Source organism: Lontra canadensis, unplaced genomic scaffold, assembly GCF_010015895.1.
Source record: "Lontra canadensis isolate GAN:19392208 unplaced genomic scaffold, GSC_riverotter_1.0 scaffold2, whole genome shotgun sequence".
NCBI lineage: Eukaryota > Metazoa > Chordata > Mammalia > Carnivora > Mustelidae > Lontra > Lontra canadensis.
The window spans coordinates 202,528-219,908 of record NW_022630996.1 but is presented as its reverse complement, the minus strand read 5'-3'; the positions used below and the strand labels follow the sequence as shown (position 1 = coordinate 219,908).

The following is a 17,381-nucleotide window of genomic DNA, read 5'->3' as shown; positions in this document are numbered from 1 at the left end:
AGAGAGGACCCCCGCCCCCGTCCCCCAGATTCCAGCAGGTCGGCTCCTGCTGTCAGCGCGTGGTCTGACCTTTAAGATGCTTTCCTGATGTGCTTGCTTGTAAGGTTTCCTTTTAGACTTAGTTTTGGACTTCTTTGCTGTAATATTAGTAATAGATGTTTAAGTATACAGGTGTGAGGCTCCCTAGGGGATATTGAAAATACTAGGTAAGGATACCCTCTTTAAACTTCTGGATTGAATACAGGCACCTGGGTGGCTTATGTGGTTAAGCTTCGGACCCTTGATTTACACCCAGGTCCTGATCTCAGGGTTGTGGGATGGAGCCCCGTGTCTGAGCTGCACACTGGATGTGGGGCCCGCTTAAGATTCTGTCTCTCTCTCCCTCTGCTTATCCCCTGCCCACCCTCCCCTGTGCGTGTGTGCGAGTTTGCTCCCTCTCTTTCTCTCTCTCAAATAAATAAATAAACTTCCGAGTTAAATAGTTGAGGATGTGGATTTTTGAGAACCTCAGATCAGCTGTGTATGAATTTTGGATACTCAATGGGGACCATTCTGCGTATAAACTGAGGTGTGCTGTGGCACAAAGCAGCATGTGTAGGACTAGACATGAAGCGTGTATTATAATGCAGTAAACTTGACATTTTAACATGATCTTGTAGGGTATCAACAGGTCTTGGTGTAGAGTAAGAAGTGTAGTAGAGGACGAAAGCACTTGTAAAGTGCATTCTTAGACGCTGGTGCTGAGCTAGGGAAGTGGAGGTGTTCTAGAGAAAAGTCACACTGACCATTTTATTTGGTGTGTTTTAACTTTGCCAGAGAATAAGTGGTGTGTCTTGACTTTCGGCTGTTCCGTGGTTTTCTTAGTTTAAGAAAGGTCAGGCATTTTTTTAAAAAGTTGGCTTTCTTAAATTTTAAAATATTCAGAATTTCATAATGATACAGCTAGGACAGACTTGTTAGCTCTTTGAAACTGTTGGCTTTTTAAATTAGAGCTGTTTGGATTCCTAAGATTAATAAATAGAAAATTGGTGAATCTGGGTTTTTCTCTTGCCTCTTTTGGTAGTTTCCCTGGGGGTTTTTTGGCTTTTGGGGGCTTTTTGGCTTGCTTTTTTAAACGTTTTTAAGATTTTTAAAATTTTAATTCCAGACACAGTGTTACATTCGCTTCAGGTGTACAACTCCGTGATTCCACAGTTCTGTATTTGACTCTGTACTCGTCGTGGGAAGTGTGCTCTGTAATCCCCATCACCTATCTCACCCATCCCCCACCCGCCTCCCCTCTGGTTACCATCAGTTTCTTCTCTGTAGTTACGTCTGTTTCTTGGTTTCTCTCTTTTTTCTTTTCTTGTTTTGTTTCTTAAATTCCACTTACAAATGATACCGTATGGTATTTGTCTTTCTCTGACTGGCTGATTTTGCTGAGTATCATATTCTCCAGCTCCATCCACGTTGTCGCAAATGGCAAGAGTTTTCTTTTTTGTGGCTGCGTAATAGTCTGTGTACCTATGCCACATCTACGTTATTCATCAGTTGATGAATAACTTAGGCTGCTTCCGTAATTTGACTATTATAAGTAATGCTGCGGTAAACATAAGAGTGCTTGCATCCCTTTGAATTAGTATATTTTATATTATATTAGTATAATTTTGTATATTTTGGATAAATATTAGTATAATTTTGTATATTTTCGATAAATACTCAGTAGCTCAGTTATGGGATTACAGGGTAGTTCTATTTTTAACTTTCTGAGGAACAGCCATACTGTTACCAGTTTGCATTCCCAAGAACAGTGCACGAGGATTCCTTTTTCACGCCATCCCCACCAACACCTGTTGTTTCTGTGGGGGTTTTTTGTTTGTTATTTATTTGACAGAGAGCACTAGTAGGCAGAGAGGCAGGCAGAAAGAGAGAGGGGGAAGCAGGTTCCCTGCCGAAGCAGAGACCCCGACGCGGGATTCGATCCCAGAACCCCGGGATCACGACCCGAGCCAAAGGCAGCGGCTTTACCCAGTAAGCCACCCAGGCGCCCCTCTGTGGTTTTGAGTTGCCATTCTGATAGGTCTGAGATGAAATCTCATTGTAGTTTTGATTTGTATTTCTCTGATGATGAACGATGTTGAGCATCTTTTAATATGTCTCTTCACCATGGATGTCTTCTTTGGCAAAATGTTTCTTCATGTCTTCTGCCCATTTTTTAGTTGGATTATTTGGGGGGGGGTTTGGTGTTGAGTTGTATCCGTTTTTCATCTGTTTTGGATACTAACCCTTTATTGGATATGCCATTTGCCCATAATCTTCCATTCTGTAGGTTGTCCTTAAGTTTTATTGATTATTTTCTTTGCATGTTGAAGCAGCTTTTTATGTTCTGGTGGTTTTTGGGTTGGGTTGGGTTGAGTTGGGTTGGGTTTTTTTTTTTTTTGCTTTTACTTCCCTTGCCTCAGGAGACCTATCGAGAAAAATATTGCTACAGCTGATATCAGAGAAATAACTGCATGTGCTCCCTTCAAGGGCTTTTATGCTTTCAGGTCTCACATTTAGGTCTTTAGTCCACTTTGAGTTTATTTTTGTGTATGGTTTAAGAAAGTGGTCCAGTTTCCTTCTTTTTCAGGTAGCTGTCATGTTTTTCCAACACTATTTGTTGAAGAACAATAGTGTTTAATTCTGGGTTTCCCATTCTAGGCCACTGATCTCTCTGTTTTTGTGCCAGTACCATACTGTTTTGATTATTTTGTATAATTTTGTAATATAACTTGAAGTCTGGAATTGTGATACCGCCACTTTTTTTCTTTTTCACGTCGATTTTGGCTACTTGGGGTCTTTTGTGGCCCCATACAAACTTAAGGATTGTTTGTTCTAGTTCTGTGAAAAATGCATTGGTATTTTGATAGGGATTGCATTAAACTGTAGTTTGCTTAGGTCGTTACAGTGTATTTTAACAATATTTGTTCTTCCAATCCATGAGCATGGGATGTCTTTCCGTTTGCATTGTCTTCAGTTTCTTTCATCAGGGTTTTATGGTGTGAGAGTTCCGGTCTTTCACCTCTTTGGCTAAGTTTATTCCTAGGCGTCTTTATTATTTTTGGTGCGGTGTAAATGGGCTTATTTCTCGTTCTGCTGCTTCATTATTAGGGTGTAGACATGCAACAGATTTCTCTATATTGATTTGCTAAATTTACTGCATCCATTTTTCAGTTCTAGTAGTTTTCTCATAGAGCTTTTAGGGTTTTCTACATACAGTTATCTTGCCATCTGCAAATACACAGAGTTTTACTTCTATCTTGCCAGTTTGGATGCGTTTTCTTTCTTTTTCTTGTCTGATGGTGACTTGGACTTCCAAACTATGTTGAATAAAAGTGGTGAGAGTGGACATCCTTGTCTTGTTACTGACCATAGCGGAAAGACTCTCAGTATTTCCCCATTGAAGGATGATGATGTCAGCTGTGGGTTTTCCATAGTTGGTCTCTATTATGTTGAAGTTTTCGCCACATCTGCTTTGTTAAGGATTTTTTCATGAGTGGATGTTGTACCTTGTGGAATGCTTTCTCTGTATCTACTGAAATAACACAGTTTTTATCTTTTCTCCTTGATGTGATGTATCACATTGATTGATTTGTGAATACTGAAATTAGTTGCCCTATTTATTGGCACCTTACAAATGAGAGAATCTAAAATTCAGACTAGAGTACTGGAGAACACTGGCTTTTGAGACTCCAGAGGTCTGCTTGGGGTCCTACCCCCTTTGAGCTTTGTAAACTCGGTCAGGTTCGATTGCTTCTCTGAATTAGGTTTTTTAAATCTGTAAAAGGAAGGGCCAGAAGTATGTTTAAGGTTAACCTCTAAATCCTGTTGTAATTGGCTCTTAGGAGCAAATATTTTTGGTACATAAATGTGTGGTACGTAAGTTTTCTAGTTCACAAGTCTGTCACATACCAGAAGGTAATGGGTCACCTTTCAGGAAGGTGCTTTACCCCAGAGCAGCAGTGAGTGCTGCGCCCGAATTTGATTTGTTACTAATAGTACACCGGAGGGCGCCCATGATGGTACCTGGCACATGGTAGTTTCCTACCAAATATTTGTTAAATAAAATATTAATGATGACTGAATTTCTAGAACTCTTTTAACATTGTGTTTAAACAGACTTACAATATGTGTACGTTTGTAATGACCGGAATACCACACAACATTACTAAATGAGAGAGCAAGAAATAAATTTTAGCCTAAAATCTAGTGTTTGAAGGAAAAAGTTTAGAAGAAACAATATAGAATTTAATGGAGATTCTGAAGGGGACTTGGGGGCAAGTTCAGATGCTTTATAATAGTGATATTTCCTTATTTTTAAATTCTTGAAAAACATCCAGCTTTTTAATTCCTTGGTTTTATTAATTCATGTATTCGTACAAAACACTGCCCTATGTGCCGGGTTCTGAACTGGGTTCTCAGGATCCTATGGTGAGCCAAGGAGATGGTCTCTGTGCCACGGACCCTTCTCTCTAGAGAAGGGAGAGACCGTGGCAGGGAATTAACTTGGAATAAGGGTGAAGAAGGGAAAGTCCCGTGAAGCAGGGGAACCTCGTCTGGGACTCCCTAAGCCTGGCCTGCCTGGGCGCGGGTGGAGAGCGAGCACAAGCGGCAGCAGGTGCAGGGATCCCCAGGACTGGGGAGCGGAGTGGGGAGCACAGCCTGGGATGAGGGAAGAGCCTGCGTGCCTGTGCCTAAGGGGACGAAGGGGAGTGTGTAAGAGGCGCACGAAGAGCGAACGGTGGCAGGGCTCCTGGCCGGGCTCCAGGCAGGGCTGGCTCCCGGGCCGGGGCTGTGGTCCTTGCTCAGGTGCGCGAGGGGCTGTGGCTTTTGTGCCCGCCCGTGTTGGTGTGGGGCGCTGGTGTGGAAGTGATGTCTCCTATAAAACAACCCAGTAAATCGTTTCAAGTTTTCCCAAAGAGAAGAGAAGATCTGGGAGTGCGTTGTTCAGGATTTCCCTGCCTCAGACTCCAGCTTGACTCCCTGTTACTCTCGGGGTGACGCCTAATCAGATTTATAGTTTTAGACTCAGCTGCTGTGTGAAGCCTCGAAGGGGTGAGTCAAAGGGGGTCACTCTGGGAGCCCGTGTAGACTGCTCAGATGGCAGCCCGGTGCGTGACGACGACGATGATGATGGCCTCGTCAGGGTCCACGGGGAGAGGACATGGAGGTGGTGAGTGTGTGGATGTGACATGACCCCAGAGGTTAAAATCAGTAGCAGAGAATGTGAAAGAACAGGGAGGCGGCATCAGAATTATTCCTGCGTCTCTGACCCATTACATGGAGATGCCATGCCCGGGGATGGGCAACAGCGGTGAACAGTGGAGCTGGGGACCTGCCGGGTGGGCGGCATCCAGGAGGGGATGTGAACCGGGCACGCGGGCTAGAGCTGGGCCGGAGACGCACTCAGGGAATCGCCGGCACGGGGAGGTTTGAAGAAGGAACGTTGATGTTGGCTCCACGGTAAGCCGTTCACTTGACGTCACTCTTATGCCCAGTGGACGTAATAGGGTGAGGAAAGGGTAAAAATGGGAGGAATGGAACATTTTTCTCAGTTGCTGCTAGAATTAGAAGAAAAAGGAGTAAAAGAGCATCAGGATGGGTATGAGAAGGCTTATGGGTATGAGATAGAATTAACTTTGTGAGTCTGGGGAATTTAAGTGATAATTTCCCCTTAGGGGAAAATTAAGTGCGAGGAAGGAGTGCCGGTTTCAGTAGGTAACGAGCCCCAAGCTCACTATCAAGTGGGGTGTTGGCCTTATCCCCCCAGAGTAGATAGAAGGAAAGGCAGATCGAACTTGTATTTAGGGAACATTTGCAAAGCAGTTGCTAAGTTGTTGGTTTCCTTAAAACTCGAGGGAATTCCTGTGTTAGCGATCTTCGTATTCTGCACTTAAATATACTTCTTCGAATGGGTCATGTAAAATACTTGCAGGATCTAGAGTGAGATTGTGGCTTCATAAAATATTAGGTCCCAAAGCTTAGATTATAAATATTAGAGATGATTTAGTTTTCAGTAGTTCCAACTTGATCCGCAGGCATGAGCTGCACTCGCCTGAAACGTGCCTTAGCCTGCCAAGAGGTCGGCAGTGCCCCCTAAGATGCGGGATGCCTCGAGTTACTCGCTGAGCTCAAACCTGAATCGGCAGGCTCTGACAGCCCATCCTTATTGTCCCGGACTCCATTCACCTCCCAACGTCTTTTATGGAGCCATTAAAGTAACTCATTGTTCCTTAATTTTACGATAGGATTACTTGTTTAACACCCTCCACGTCTCGCCGTGATAGACCCGGACTGTGAGATGTGACTGTAGTATTGCGTATCGAGGAGTACTGAGTTAACATGGTGCTGGATACCTGAGGGCCTTGACCTGTGGACCGAGATCCTGAGGCATTAGAAGTTACATTTTAGGGGTGCCTGGGTGGCTCAGTGGGTTGAAGCCTCTGCCTTCGGCTCAGGTCATGATCCTAGAGTCCTGGGATCGACCCCCACATTGGGCTCTCTGCTTAGCAGGGAGCCTGCTTCCTCTTCTCTCTCTGCCTGCCTCTCTGCCTACTTGTGATCTCTGTCAGATAAATAAAATCTTTAAGAAGTTATATTTTGGGGGCACCTGGGTGGCTCAGTGGGTTAAGCCGCTGCCTTCGGCTCAGGTTGTGATCTCAGGGTCCTGGAATCGGGCCCCGCATCGGGCTCTCTGCTCGGCGGGGAGCCCGCTTCCCCTGCTCTCTCTGCCTGCCTCTCTGCCTACTTGTGATTTCTTTCTCTGTGTGTCAAATAAATAAAATTTAAAAAAAAAAGTTCTATTTTGTAGTAGCCTTATACCCTTGTAATAGCCAGTGTTAGTTGTTCAGCATTTACTCTGTGTTAAATATGGCATGTACATTGTCTTAAACTCCACAGTAACTGTCTGAGGAAAATGATGGGCGCCCCCTTTTGTAGATTGAGAAATTGAAGCTTAGAGAAGTGAGAAGTGAAGTGCCTTACCCAGGACCTCCTACCCAGCAGGTGTGGAGCTGAGCGGCCAACCCCGGTCTCTGAATTTAAGGAACATCTTAAATTTTTATAATTCTTGCCAGATTCCCTTCTGAAAGGAGAGTGACCATTTCCCTGCACATCAGCCTCACCAACATCACATTTTTGCAAAGTGCAAAACTGATTCTGGGAGTTTCCTTTGCCTTTCTAATGATAATGTGGGGCAAGTCCTATAGTTTAAGTTTTGATACCTTCCGAAGGCAAAGAAATGCACCAGTGTTAGTAGTGCATATGCAGACTTCCACCCAGCTTCTCTCTCTCTCTTTTTTTTCATTAACATGTAATGTATTATTTGCTTCAGGGGTGTAAGTCTGTGAATCATCAGCCTTACACAATTCACAACACTCACTATAGCACATACCCTCCCCAATGTCCATCACCCCGCCGCCCTATGCCTCCCTCCCCAACCCCCAGCAATCCTCAGTTTGTTTCCCGAGATTAAGAGTCTCTTGTGATTTGTCTCCTTCCCTGGTCCCATCTCCCCAGCTTCTCTTGGGAGCACTTTTCTTGTGAGTTCATATGATTCCGAACTAAATCCCTAAGTAAGTATATCTCTGTACATAAAAGCATATGAGTTTGTTTCCACAGAGGAAGAGCACTATTGTCTAAACGAGCGTGGGCCCCACTAATGCCTGTGGACTGAGTGTCTCTATCTGTGGCAGGCACCTTACTACCCACCCCAGGGTGTCAAGAAAATACTCCTTAATTTGCTCTATTTCTTCTTCAGGTTTGCCTGCAATGAGATTTCATTCTCTACAGTCAAAGGACGTCCTTTCTGAGTTGCTGTGAATCAACCTGGAATGATACTGTATATTTTCATCTGATGGAGAATTAGCTGTACCTTGCACAAGGATTGCTACACTGGACAACTTCAGAATATTGCTCACGATGTCCTCAAACAGGAGTCAGAATCCCCATGGACTGAAGCAGATTGGCCTTGACCAGATATGGGACGACCTCAGAGCTGGAATCCAGCAAGTATATACCAGACAGAGTATGGCGAAGTCCAGATATATGGAACTCTACACGTATCCTACTGCCTGAGCTGAAATTAATTTGCTTAGAATTTTGGGTAGTCACGAGTATGATCTGCGAATCGTTAGAGGCTTTAGGTCGTGTTTTCTCTTTTCAGTTCACCCCGTGATGTAATCAGAGTTCTTTTTTTTTTTAGCTTTAAAAATTAATTCACTCTTTTTAAGTTTTGTGACCAGCAGTGAAACCGGCTGTGGGTTAGTCTGCAGCAGTGCTGTTCAGTGTGGCCGTCACTCGCTACGTGTGGCTGTTTACATTCGAAGTCACTAAAATGAACAGTTCCCAAGTCATGGTCCCTGTATTTCAAGTGCTCGGTGGCAAACAGCCTCTGTCATTGCAGAAAGTTCTGTTGGACCGTGCTGGTTAAAGCAGGGGAGGATTGGTTCCTGTATCGTCTGGCTGCCTTCATGCTTCGGGGGCTGAGCGGTGTCGTTGCGTCCGAAAAAGCCAGAAATGCCTGCTGTCCAGCCCTTTATGGGAGCAGTTGGCTGACCTTCCTCTGAAGGATTACCACATAGAGCAGAACGTTTTACAGTTAGGACCTTGTTTTACAAATATGGCATTCAAGTATTTCGCTCGCTCGCTCGTTACATGGTTCGTGGTGTGCACAGGGGGCTGTCTGAATCCACAAAGGTCGTGAGGGCGTAAACATCGTAGCTCCTGCTCTCTGTTATGTGCTCGATGGGCAAGAAATTGAAACTTCAGCTGCCTTCACTAAAGAGCAGATTGCTAGTGACCGCTGGTTCTAGTAGTGTATAAAGTTGCTAGTTTGATGGAGATTTAGGTGTAAACTTTTAGTACGTATCGTAATTGTCAGACTTGGTTTTGTGATATTCCAGGGTACCCTCCGCTTTGCCGATAGTTTAGAATCTTTGCCCCCAAATTAGCATTACTTTAAATAGACATGAAGCTACATGTCTAGTTCAGAATTAACCTAAAGGTTATTAGAGTACACGTTCATGTGTGCACATACATTTTCATTGTTTAAAAACAACAACTTAATCGAGATAGGCCTCACATACTTACCCTTTTTGGGGGGAGGGCACCCCTGGGTAGGCGTGAAAAAACTCACCCCCCTTTAAAGTGATTTTTTGTGTATTCCCAAAACTGTGCATTGACATTACCTAATTGTGGAACATTTCCATCACCCCCAAAAGAAGACATGACCTGTTAGCAGTCCCTTTCCATTCTCCCTCCCCTCGGTCCTGGCAACCACTAATCTACTTTCTGTCTCGATGCATTTGCCTATTCTGGACATTTTAGATACATGGAATCACATAATACATAACCTTTGAGAGTGGCTTTCTTCACTTACCATGGTGTTTTATTTTTATCCTTGTTGTATCATGTGTCAGCACGTCATTCATATGCATGGCTAAGACATCTGGATAGATGCTTTTTTTTTTAGATTTTATTTATTTATTTGAGAGAGAGAGAGAGAGAGAGAGAGAGAGAGTGTGTGTGTGTGTGTGTGTGTGTGTGTGTGTGTATACAAGCAGGGGGAGCACCAGAGGGCAAAGGAGAAGCAGACTCTGCACTGAGCAGGGAGCCCGATGTGGGGCCCGGTCCCAGGACCCTGAGACCATGACCTGAGCTAAAGGCAGACGCCTGACTGACTGAGCCACTCGGGCCCTAGATGCTGCATTTTGTTTATTTGTTCATCAGTGACGGGGCATCTGGGTTGCTCCCACCCTTTGGCTGTTGATGAACAGCCGTTCTGAATATCGTAGGTTCTATATGGACGGGTGCTTTCAGTTATCTTGGGTAGGTGGCTAGGAGTGGGATTGCTAGGTCATCGGACACAGAAAACCTTCAAGGATAGAATCTTTGACAAATGAGAGGACTATACTCCGCTCAAGAGGGTTGTGAGTTGCTTAGGTGTACAACCTTCATTTTTTTTTAAATTTTGTAAGTAATGTCGCCGAAAATGGTGATTCCAGTGGTGAGACAAGGCCCTTGGCTGGGTTTCCGGTGTGCAGAAAAACCAGGGGGGGCGTGGTGTGGAGACCACGGACATTTAATTGCTGATCCATCTTTGGGGAATTTCTTAATATGTTGTTTTTGGCTAAATCAGAATGGGCCTTTGTCCAGTACAGTGTTAGGCTCTTAGAACACTGAGAACACAGAGACATTGCCTTCAGCAGTTGCTGAACTCTTACGTTCTACAAATCATTATAGTATGTAGGTTCTGCAGTTAAAAATTTTTTTTTAGGAACGCTTCTCTTGCATTGAATTTTCTTTTTCTTCTGGTGTTGTCTGAAACAACCGCTTCATGCGTTTACTAAGAGTGGAGGGTCTGGCCTGAGTCTAAAATATTTACTTCGATTCTGTAGCTGTTTATGACACCTGTTACAGTTTGAGTCTCGTGGGTCAGGCACTGTGCTAACAGCCATCTTCACCTTCTTCAAGGGTCCCGTTGCCCCCGAAGGCTGGTGGGGGTAACCCTCTGCTGGTGTCCGAAACCGGTTCTCCAGAGGCTTCTGTGACTTGCCCCTTAGAGCAGCTGCAGCAGGAGGCCCGACGTAGACTGCTTGGTGGCGCAGTAGTCCGACCCCCGAGCCTGCCTGGGCCCACCGACTGCCCTCACATGTTGTAGCTGAAGGAGTCCTGTTTCCCAAAGTGTTTCCTGTACTTTCCTCATGAGGTTCCGCAGAATAGGGTTTTGGACTTACCGTGTTGACCTGTGGGAGACCGAGCAGCAGTGGAACGTCTGCCTGTGTTTCATGTTGCACATCACGGAGTCCCCTGCCCCGCCGCCTGCATTTTCCCTGTCCGTGTCGCTGTCGTACGTTCCCTCCAGAGCACGTGTCCGCTTCTGTCCCTGCTTCTGTCTCGGCTTCTCTTAAGACGGCGCTTGTCTGAAACCCCAGTGCAGGCTCGAGCCCTGCCTCAGTTTGCCTGATGCGGCAGATCTTCAAGTTTTCTCTCCGGGTGTTTATTCCATCTCCCGTGTAACCACTTACTGAATTGCCTCTTAAAATAATGTCCCACAAGCTCGTGCACAGCGACATCTAACACTTGGGACTGTCTGGTTCTGGTTCAGGTGAGCCAGTGCTTTGGGTCCCGAGAAGAAGGAGCAGACTGTGCGCCTCACTGCTCACTCTTCAGGGTCAGACAGGCCTTGTCAGTGGTCCCTGGAGGAGAGGGTTAGAACCAGGGGAGCGGGAAGAGCTGGGTGAGACGAGGGGGGTCCTTTCCCTTCCTGACTCTGGCTGGTAACTAACAGCTGGATTTTTACCCTTTGTTTACCCTGCAGAAACATATGTGACGGGCTTTCTAGAACGAGTACCCTGCTTCTGAGTGTGAAGCAAATATTCTTAGAGCCTCATTATACAGTGTAAACATTTTTCTTGACTTTTTAACTCAGAATGACAAAGGAAAGAGAAGGGTATTTTGGGAAAGAGAAAAGTCCCAGAGCATCCGCACGGAGAAAGATCTCGTTCAGTCCACTTTGTTTCCAGCCACTGCTCTGAGGCCTCATTTTCCTTCTAGAGTTTTAGCCTCAAGCCCTTGCCCCTCCCTGCAGGTCTGCCTGTTCAGTGCCTCCTTCTCTTCAGTTCTGTCTGCGAGGTCTTACCTACCGTGCACTTGACCGTTGCACAACATGGGAGTTACGAGCATGGACCTTCGTGCAGTCAGAACTTTCTGCCTGGAACGTGACTCCCCCAAAAACCTAATAACCTTCCGTTGACTGGAGGCCTTACTGATGACATAAACAGTCGATTGACCCATATTTTGTATGTTCTCTGTGGTGTTTACGGTGCTCACAATACAGTAGGAGAAAGGAAATGACACCAGGAGAATCCTAAGGAAGAGCATGCACTCATAGTACTGCGCAGTATTTATCAAACACATCCACGTCTGAGCTGAATCCACCCCCCATAGTTGACACCTCTGTTCAAGCAGGGGTCAACTGTCTTTATAATTCAGTGACTTTGGCGGGGAGCAGTAAATATAGGAGTGCATTCTGTGCCGGTGGGCCTGTAACAGTCAGGTGGGTAAATATTAGTAGGTATTCTTTCTTTTGAGCTTGAAGTAGGTAATGTTATTTCTTAGTGTAGTGACACCCTTATGCTTGGGGAATGCAGGGTGACGTGCGGGTCCTTGTGGTGTAACGACGTGATCGGGTCTGCCCGCCGGGCCTTGTGGTTGAAGTGTCTTTGTTTGCCAGGCCCCACATTTACCTGCCTCTCATTTCTAGGTCAAAATCCTTTTTTATTTTGGTCAATATATACTCAAATCGTGATTTTTGCCTTGGATGAAAGAAACCTGTGCGTTGATGTCTTTCTTTTTTTTTTCCTTATGCCTGTAAGTTCTCATCAATGTTGAAGTTTCTGGTTTCTCAAACCCTGCAGCGCTATGGGCTGAAATGGTTTATTGTTTTTTTGAAAGACTTCTCTTTCCCCAGCCACGACGCTGGGAATCAGTCCTGTTTTCTGAGTCTTGGCTGCGTACCTCTGCGGAGGTCGCATCCACATGCTCAGGATTCATACTTAATCTCCATCCTGATGTACCGTGACACAGTTCACGATCCCCGGAGTTGGGGGCACTTTGTCACCCGGAGTGAATCGGAGCTCCGGGCCGCCTGCAGCACATGCTCTGCGGGGAGGACATGCCCGGACACGCTGGTCCTGCTGCTCCGTCCCTGCCAGCTGTGCCAGCGGGTCCCGGCTGCTGCCGTCGCTCTTCTCAGCGCCACACACTTAGCCCCTTGCCGGCCTTCCCCCGGGAGCTGTGGGCACTTGGCAGGTGTGCCAGGTGGTGGCCTTTCCACTCCCTTGGCCTGCCTGTGGCAAACGTGTCTATTATAGAAACTCAAAATCTCACAGAAAAGCAGATCAAGCCCCCAAAATAACAAATTCTTTTCACAGTACATCCATGATGATCCGATGGAAATAACCATCTAGCCCAACGAATGTATTTGGACATTTTCATGTTTTTTTTTGTTTTATTTTGTTCTGTTTTTAAGATTTTATTGATTGGTTTATTTGAGAGAGTGGGGAGCACAAGTGGTGGGGGCGGGGCAGAGGAAGAGGGAGCAGCAGACTCCCCGCTGAGCAGGGAGCCCCACATAGGGCTTGATCCCAAGACCCTGAGATCGTGACCTGAGCTACCCAGGCGCCCTGGACATTTTCATCTTGTACTTTCTTGTTGTTGTTGTTGTTAGTAGTCTTAACGTTGATATGTTTTGCTCAAGTTAATAAACATGGTTTACATCAAATAAACGTAAACATAAAGGTATTGTATAATTTTTCCAAATGTAAGCTATTGTTCTCATATATATTTATCTATGCTTTGAAAGTAAAGCCGTAAAGGACATAACTGATTCATAGAAGAAATGCAAATGAGAAGATATCCCACCTCATAATTGAAGAATTAGAGGTGCCTGGGTGGCTCAGTCAGTTAAGCATCCGCCTTAGGTTCAGGTCATGATCCTGGGGTCCCAGGATCGAGCCCTTTGTTGTGCTCCCTGCTGAGCAGGGAGCCCGCTTCTTCCCCCTTCCCCTCCCCCTGCTTATGCTTTCTCTCTCTCAAATAAATAAAATCTTTAAAAAAATTGTTTTTTAATACCAAAACTACAAAGTTTTAAAAAGAAATGATTATAGCCAGTGTTGGCAAAGAGTGGAGGGAGGTGGAGTTCCTGTAGTGAGGTGGAAATGTTAGTTTGCTGGGATCTTTCTGGAGAAAAATTCAGAAATACAAAGACCCAAATGTACTTTAGCCCAATGTTTTGTTTTAATATTTAACTCCATTCTAAGGAAATAGTGATATTCAAATTGTATGTGCAAGGCTGTTAGAAACATTCTAATAATAGGAAACAGTGGAAAACAGCCTCAGTATTCATCAGTAAGGATGAAAAGTGGTATTTGAAGGTTACAAGCAGCCAATAAAAATACACTGAGGAGTATTCATTGACATGTCATAATATCTCTACCAAGGAGAAGCAGGATACAAAGTGGTACGTGTCTTGGGAGCCCTCAGTACACGCTCTCTGCTTCTGAAAAACAGGGCACCATATTGGAAGTAGCCTTCCATAGGTACTGGCCTTATAGATGATACTTTTTCTAAGGATTTATTTATGTATTGAGAGTGCACACAAGGGGCGGGGAGGAAGCAGGAGAGAATTTCAAGCAGACTCCGTGTTGAGCGAGAAGCCGACACCACATCCCATGACCTGAGCCAAAACCAGGAGTTGCGTGCTTAACTGACTGAGCCACCCAGGTGTCCTGATACATTTTTTTATAGATGATAAGTTTTTAAATGCTCTTCTGTGTATTTTAGATTTTCAGTGTAGAACATACATACTAAAATAGTTTACTTAATTTGTTTTCATTATGAAATTTAAGTCCTAGTTATACTTACTTGTAAAATTCTACCTTTCACTGCTGACCTTATACTATTAAAATAGTTTTCAGGATTGACAAATTGTATTTATCTTTGAGAGAGAGCCCACAGAATTATACTGCATTTAGTTGCCTCTGGAAGCAATTTTTTTGTTTTTTATTAGTATAAACCTGATATGTTCAAGTTTTTCTCTTCTAAATTTGAAGATTTAATGATTATTTTGAGAGAGCGAGCGAGCGCGCACACAAGCAGGGGGAGGGGAGGAGAGACTCTTCAAGCAGACTCCTTGCTGAGCATGGATGGGACTCAGAATGAACTAGAACCAGGGCTCTGACACTCAACCGATGGAGCCACTCGGGCGCCCGTCCTTCTACGTTTGACTCATAGCACACCTACTTAGAACACTTCGAGCATTTTCCAACCTATTTATGTTAATCGCAATCACTTGCAGGCAGACATTGCTTTTGTGAAATATGCTGTGGGTGTGGATTTGTTTTACATGGGCCACCCCTTTTCAGAGCCCTACCCAACAGCAGCCTCCTGAGACCCCAGTTCTCTCAGGACTTACAGCCCAGCTGGACCAAATGGCAGGTGGTCTGGAGCCCTGGCGTATTGTGCACGTGGTACACGTGTTGACGTGTGAAGATAGAAAGTATTTTTAAGGCAACTTTCAGTGTAGTCTTTGCAAATGATTTTAATACAAGTTAACTACTTAAAATTCCACTGTAAGTTCCAGTTTGTAAGAAGCGTTGGTGGAAAATAGTTCTGTTTAGTTTGCTTCTCAAATTGAATTGATTTTTCTTTTAGAAGATGAAAATGGTTTGAGTTTGGTGGTAACTGAATGTCTTGGAGAGATTCCCCATATGTGTGTAAGTGAAAGGCAGGGTACTGGGAGTGAAAGGCACTGGAGTCCCTCACCGTTCCCCCAAATGCCGACAGTCTGACCGCTGGATGTGTGCAGGCCCCTCCTGCAGTGGGAGACCAGCCATCCTGACAGTCCCTGTGGCAGGGAAGGGGCTCTGGAAACGTCTGCAGGAAAGCGAGCACATGCGGGGCTTTGCAAAGTCAGATCCCACCGCATCTGATAAGACCCTTTTCAGCGACTTGTCCCTGCCAGTCATGCAGAACTATGCTTTGGTGGGTGATTGGGGAGGTCTGGGGGGACGGAAGAGTTGTACAGCCTGTTTTGAGGGCGGAACCAGGCTTGGCTCTTTAACACAAAGTGCCACACCACCTGCCGCTGCTGAGGGACCCCGTGTCTGCTCGGGTCCTCATCTCCTTTCTGCCTTTGGCTGTGTTGCCAGAGAAACTCCAGAGAACTTTTTGAAAAGACTCTCAAAAGCCTTAAAAGTCAAATACGTGGGTTTGTTAGACTCTGGCTTCCTTAGTATAAAACAACTAACCCATTGACTCCTGAATGGAGCTTCTGTTTTGCTGTCTTAGATTTTTAGTTTATTTTTACCCCTTGATGGTTTCCTCTTAATTCCTATATTTAATTTATCCTCATAGTCTATTTTAGTTGGTTTTGGTTTAAAAATAATTTTAGATATGACCCATTTTCTTCTAAATGTTAGTCATATTTATTTTGTTTTTCTGATCTTCATCTAACGTCAGTGCTACATTAACACGGAGTTGTGCATGTGTTGGAATGGCGGGTGGCAGGTGTGGTCTCTGGGAGCGGAGTGACACGAGGAGCCCCATTTCATGCCGTGAGGAAGCACCTGGAAGCCTGAGGGCTGTGGTTTCCCCATGGCAGAAAAAACCCACAGCTGGTCATTGAGGAGTGCATCCATTTCGGAGTCCTTCTTTCGACATGGATTAGTCTCCCTTCGATGCTGCACTCAAAATACTCTGATAGTGTCTGTCCTCACGTCTGACTCAAGGGCGACTCAAGGAAGGACTAGTTCCCCTGGTTAGAGGACTTTTCTCCAGTAGCTTCTGAGACGAAGAATCTGCTTTTTCCTTTTCTGATAACATTTCCTCACATACTACGGTTGACTCAAAGCTAAGCTAAAAAATCACAGACTGAAGATTGTGTTGTCAGAGCTATATACAGTCTATCCCGGTGGGTGGGCCATGGTTCTTGTCTTTCTGCTGACTCAGCCTTGATGCAAAGCTCCGTCCGTGCCATTGTTTTGGTAAGAGGTGGTTTGCTGTTCCCTCAGAAGTATACACCTAGGGGCGCCTGGGTGGCTCAGTTAAGCATCCAGCTCTTGTCTTTGGCTCAGGTCATGATCATAGGGTCATGAGATGGAGCCCCTGCGTCAGGCTCTGCTCAGCGGGGAGTCTGCTGGAGGATTCTCTCTCCCTCTCCCTCACCCCTCCCCTCCCTTCCCTCGCTTTAAAAAAAAAAAAAATGTACACCTATTACTACTGTCTTCCATATCAGCTTTGTTTTCGGTTTCCTCTTCACGAAAACAGCAAGCAGGGGCTCCCCGGGCCAGCAGTTTTAATGAGGAATAGCCTGGCTTTAGACTGAACTCTTCCGCAATTAGACACCGCCACTTGCTGTGGGGATCACATCTACCTGTAGGAAAAACTACATGAACCCAAGAGAAGATCTGTTGGGGGGCTTTTTAAAATGGAATTTTTGTTTTTCAGATCAGTAGTCCTTTTGTAAAATTTAGAAGTCCAAAAAAGCACGTGGTGAAAAGTACATCTCCTTTCCTTCCACCTTCGATTAGAGTCTGGGCACACCAGTGGTCCCTGTAGCTGCTTTCTTGGGCACATCTCTCTGTGTGTTACCTGCACACAGTCACGCGTGTACACACACATACAAACACACAGAAAATGGATGTTTATATTAACTTAAAAGTCACCTTTAACACAAACACATCCTCAAGTGTAAGTAAACGTGCATCTATAGGATTTTGGTTTTGGGTTTTTTTTAATGCAAATGATCCTTACAGAGAACTTGCTCTGAACCATCCCTGTGAGGGAACAGAGATGGTCTC

The 17,381-nt window shown here is 45.0% G+C and overlaps 1 protein-coding gene across 3 annotated transcripts in view; it reads left to right on the top strand.

The window, feature by feature from the left end:
- CUL1 (cullin 1) overlaps positions 1 to 17,381 on the top strand; it is a 104,375-nt gene that overhangs the window by 31,180 nt on the left and 55,814 nt on the right. For all 3 annotated transcript variants that reach the window (XM_032866737.1, XM_032866736.1, XM_032866734.1), the window contains exon 2: positions 7,778 to 8,078. In XM_032866737.1, coding sequence (XP_032722628.1) covers positions 7,939 to 8,078 — 140 coding nt within the window. In that variant the 5' untranslated portion in view covers positions 7,778 to 7,938. The remainder of the gene's footprint in view (positions 1 to 7,777; positions 8,079 to 17,381) is intronic.